The sequence below is a fragment of the Ursus maritimus genome, unplaced genomic scaffold (genome assembly GCF_017311325.1).
Source record: "Ursus maritimus isolate PB19 unplaced genomic scaffold, ASM1731132v1 scaffold_6, whole genome shotgun sequence".
Taxonomy (NCBI): domain Eukaryota; kingdom Metazoa; phylum Chordata; class Mammalia; order Carnivora; family Ursidae; genus Ursus; species Ursus maritimus.
The window spans coordinates 78,068,131-78,072,880 of record NW_024426774.1 but is presented as its reverse complement, the minus strand read 5'-3'; the positions used below and the strand labels follow the sequence as shown (position 1 = coordinate 78,072,880).

At 35.6% G+C, this 4,750-nt stretch overlaps 1 protein-coding gene across 1 annotated transcript; it reads right to left on the bottom strand.

Moving 5' to 3' along the window:
* Positions 1 to 802: 802 nt before the first annotated feature.
* Positions 803 to 4,168, bottom strand: LOC103670664 (40S ribosomal protein S12-like). The gene is given in 4 exon segments (XM_040623718.1): positions 803 to 967; positions 3,058 to 3,202; positions 3,770 to 4,128; positions 4,130 to 4,168. Coding segments are annotated over 4 exon segments (708 nt in total).
* Between the last annotated feature and the right edge of the window lie 582 nt (positions 4,169 to 4,750).

Here is a 4,750-nt window from a genome sequence, read left to right as displayed (position 1 = left end):
TGGCCTTTCTTTACACTTTTACCACTTAAACCCGTACTATTAAACACTATAATTTAGTTTTGCTCATTTTCTGAACTTCATATAGATGGAATTATAGAGTATATATATTGTGTGTTTGGCTTCTTTGACTTATTATTATGTTTATGAAATTCATGTCACTGCATGAAGCTATAGTACATACATTTTCAATGTATATTATTTCAATGTTGTATGTTATTTCATTATATAAATATACCATGATTTTATTTTTTTAATTAAGGTATAATTGACTAATTGACATATAACATTGTATTAGTTTCAGATATTCGACATAATGATTTGATATTTGAATACATTGTGGAAGGATTACCACAACCAGTCTAGTTAACATTCACCACCATACACACTACAAAAATTTTCTTTCTTTTTTTTTCCTTCTGATGAGGACTTTTAAGACTCGCTCTCTTGACAACTTTCAAATGTGCAATACAGTATTACACTTAGCATGCTGTACATTACATCCCCATGACTTATTTTATTTATTTTATTTTTTTTTAAAGATTTATTTCTTTATTTTAGAGAGAGAGAGAGCGTGTGGGAAGGGGGGGCGAGAGGAGGGACAGAGGGAGAGTGAGAGGGAATACCACGCAGACTCCCCGCTGAGCATAGAGCCAGATGCAGGGCTCGATCTAATGACCCTGAGATCATGACCTAAGCCAAAATCAAGAGTCAGATGCTTAACTGACAGAACCACCAGGTGCCCCAACTTACTTATTTTATAACTGGAAGTTTGTACCTTATGATTCCCTTCACTCATTGTGCCTCACCCTGCGTACATAATTTCTTTATCCCTTCTGCAATTGTTGGATACTTGGGTTGTTTCCAGTTTGGGGTTACTTTGAACAGTGCTACTGTGGACATTCCTGTGCATGACTTTTGGTGCCCATGTGCAGGTATTTTTGTTAGGAATTCCATCGAGGAGTGAATTCTGAAATAGGGAATATGAGAGACAAAACTGACTAGCTCCCAATTTTGTTATTGGAATTTACACATATCCCCCATCCCCCACAGTGAATGAGGGTTCCAGTGTTCCATATCCATACTTACATTTGGTGCTGTCAGTATAATGGTATCTAATTATAGTTTTAATTTTCATTTCTCAAATTATTAATGAAGTAGAGCCCCATTTCCTATGTTTTGGTACTGTGGATATTTTCTTTCGTTAAGTGCTTATCCTTATTTCTTTTCTCATCTGTCCATTGAGTTGTCTATCTTTTGTTTATGGGTTTGGAGGAGTCCGTTTGGGTACAAACCAGTTGAACAGCATCTTTTGATACACAGAAGTTCTTATTTTAATGTAGCCCTGTTTATTAATCTTTTCCTTTGGTTAGTATTTTTATAGCTGTGTGAGATGTTCGCCTATCTTAACGTCATGAAGATATTTTCCTATGTTTTTATAGAATTTCTTTATTATTACGAAATATTATTTTTTTATTATTGTTTGCTTCACATTTAAATCTGTAATTTATCTGAAATTGGTTTTTATATGGAGATGGAAACCAAGTTTCTTTTTTTTATCACATGGATATTTAGTTTTCTCAGCACAATGTATTTAAAATACTATGGTTCACCCATTCTCTGCAGTGACAAACTTGTCATGTTTGTGTGTGCATGAGTCTGGTTTGGGACTCTATTCTGTTCCATTCATCTCTATGTTTATGCCAGTGCCATGCTATTTTAATTATTTAACCTTTTTAATAAATCTGGGTATTTGATAGAGCAAGTCTTCCTTCCTTTCTTTTCTTCTTCAAAAGTGTCTTGGCTCTTTATCAACTTTTCATTTCCATGTAAATATTAAAAATAAGGTGGTCAGTTTCCTATACAAACAACAACAAAAAACTTGTAAGAATTTCAATTATAATTGTCTTGAATCTATACATCAGTTTGGGGGAAGAATTGACATCTTCACAATATTGAGTCTATGATTTCATAAACTTGTATATCTACCCATTTTTTAAGATCTCTTCAATTTTTCACATTAATGTCTTACAGTTTTTGTACATCTTTTGTTACACTTATTGCTAAGTGTTTAATATTTTTATATTTTTGCTAATGGTATTTTTAAAGTTTCTTTTTCTTATTGTATTTATAATTATATTAGAAATACAATTATATTAATAATATAATTATACATATAATTGTATCATTATATAAATGATATAAATATTGTAGACTTTTGTATGTTGACTTTGCATCCAGTAATCTTGATAATTACATATATTCTAATAATTGACTGGATCATTTTGGACTTTTAAAATGTATATTGTCATTATAATCTGTGAATAATGAAAATTTCCTTTTTTCCTTTCCAATCCATATGCCCTTTTTTTCTTGTCATATTACAGTGGCTACTACAGTGTGGCACAGAAGTGGTGATAGCATGCATTCTGGTCTTGTTCTTGATCTCAAAGAGAAAACTTTCAGCATTAACTATTAAGTATGATGTTTACTTATATTTTGTAAGTACTTGTATCATTCTGCAACCAGTGAGTCCCAATGAGAAACCAATACAGTAATTTAAACAGAGTAAGTTCAATACAAAGAATTATGAAATCATGATAGGAGGGTAACTATGAAGATGTAGAGATAATGTTAAAGGACACTAAGAGATGAAGGAGAGTATCCAAGGAAGTACAAACTTGGAAATGGAGATCCCTTCCCAAGGCTGCAGTGCAGCCCTCATTGTAAATCATATGGTTGCAATACTTTGGTTGGTGGAGAAGTTTTCTGCGTTGCTTAGGCTAGCACAGGGCAGTAGTTGAGAGACAAACAGAAACAACCCTTTAGGACTGAGGCCATTCAAGAGTGGTGTAGAAAGAGTTAGGTTTCCACTGTGTTTATGAGGTCAGTATCTTGGAAAGGCCATGGGAAGGCCATTACTGGACCTGGGCTGAGGCTGCAAGATTCCTAAGGACTACATGCTCTGAGCACACAACTGGAGCAGAGCACCCCCAAATGTGCCCGTGCACTTATACCTCTGAGTGTGCGGCAGGAGCAAGAAAAAGCAATACACTGTACTTTGGAGTCAGGAAGAGAACCATCTTTCTCTTGCAGTGTCACTCCAGCACCCTCTTTCAGCAAAGTTCCACGTACTTGCTGTGAAGGAGAAGTGCTTCGAGAATTCAGTCCATCATAGAGCAGGTACTGAAGGGTGATTTTGGAGCTAAGAGGCAATAAATTGATAACTGGCACAATACCCTTTATCAGATTAAGGAAGTTCTCTTCTATGTCTAGGTTTCTAAAAGTATTTTTCACGAATGGGTTTTGATTTTATCAAAAGATTTTTCTACATCTGTTGAAGCATTCATATGGTTTTTCTTTACTGTGAATGTAGTCAACTATATTAAACCAATATTTTATTGGACTAAAATATATATAACATAAAATTTGCCATGTTTTTTGTACATTTTTTTATTTTTAAGTGTACTGATTCAGTACATTAATTACATATACACCATCACCACTATCTTGTTCCAATTTTTTTTCATCACCCCAAACAGAAACTCTGTACCCATTAAGCAGTAACTCCCCATTCCAATTCTGCCCAGCATATACAACCTCTGATCTATTTTCTATGAATTTGTCTAATCTAGGTATTTCATATAAGTAGAATCATATAGTATTTGTCCTTTTGTGTCTGGCTTATTTCACTTAGCTTAATATTTTCAAGTTTCACTTATGTTATGCAACTTTTTTTTTTTAGGAACAAAAACCAAGTTTTTTATTTATTAATTTCTTGTACTGAAAGTATTCCTTGATGACATCCTTGGCCTGAGACTCTTTGCCATAGACCTTAACCACCACACAACTGTAACCAACCACTTTGTGGGGTTTTCTGTCTTTGTCAGTTTTACAGAGGCCTACCCATTGCCCTAGTTTCTTGCTGTTATCAACCTTAATTAGGTTGATTTGGTGTTCAGCACAAAGGGCCTCCACCAACCTGGCATACATAGGCTCATCACAGCCGGATGGAAGCACACAAAGATGGGCTTGGTGATTGTCTAAGGCTTTGGCAGCTTTTCGAATTCCATGTGCTAGGCCATCATGGATGAGAGTGTTCTTCAGCACCTTTTGTAAAGCAGTATTAAAAATCCATTGCACCTCCAGTAGTAATGCTTTCCTTGGCCATGGCAGTGGGTTATGGGTGGAGCTGAATCTTGGTGCACCTGGACCTCCACCTCCACATGACTCCACAGCAGCAGGGAAAGAACAGAACTTCATTTCTTTTTGTGGCTGAATAACATCCATTGCGTGTATATATCATATTTTGTTTATTTATTGTAATATATGTGTCAATTTGACTGCACCATAGATGCCCAGGTATCTAGGTGTGTCTGTGAGGTTCTTTCTTGAGGAGATTAACATTTAAATTCATGGGCTGAGTAAAGCGATGGCCCTCCCCAGTGTAGGTGAACATCATCCAATCTGTTGAGAGCCAAAGTAGAACAAAAGGCCAATGGAAAGTTGAATTTGCTCTCTGCTTAACTGATTAAGCTGGGATATCGGTCTCCTTCCTTTAGCACTCCTGGTTCTCAGGCTTTCAGACTTGGAATGGAGTCTGTACCATTGGCTCTCCAGCTGTTAGGTCTTTGAACTATACCACCAGCTTTCCTGGGTCATTAGCTTTGCAGATAGTAGACCATGGGACTTCTCAGCCTCTATAATCATGTGAGCCAATACCTTATAATAAATCCCTTTATATTTGTGTATC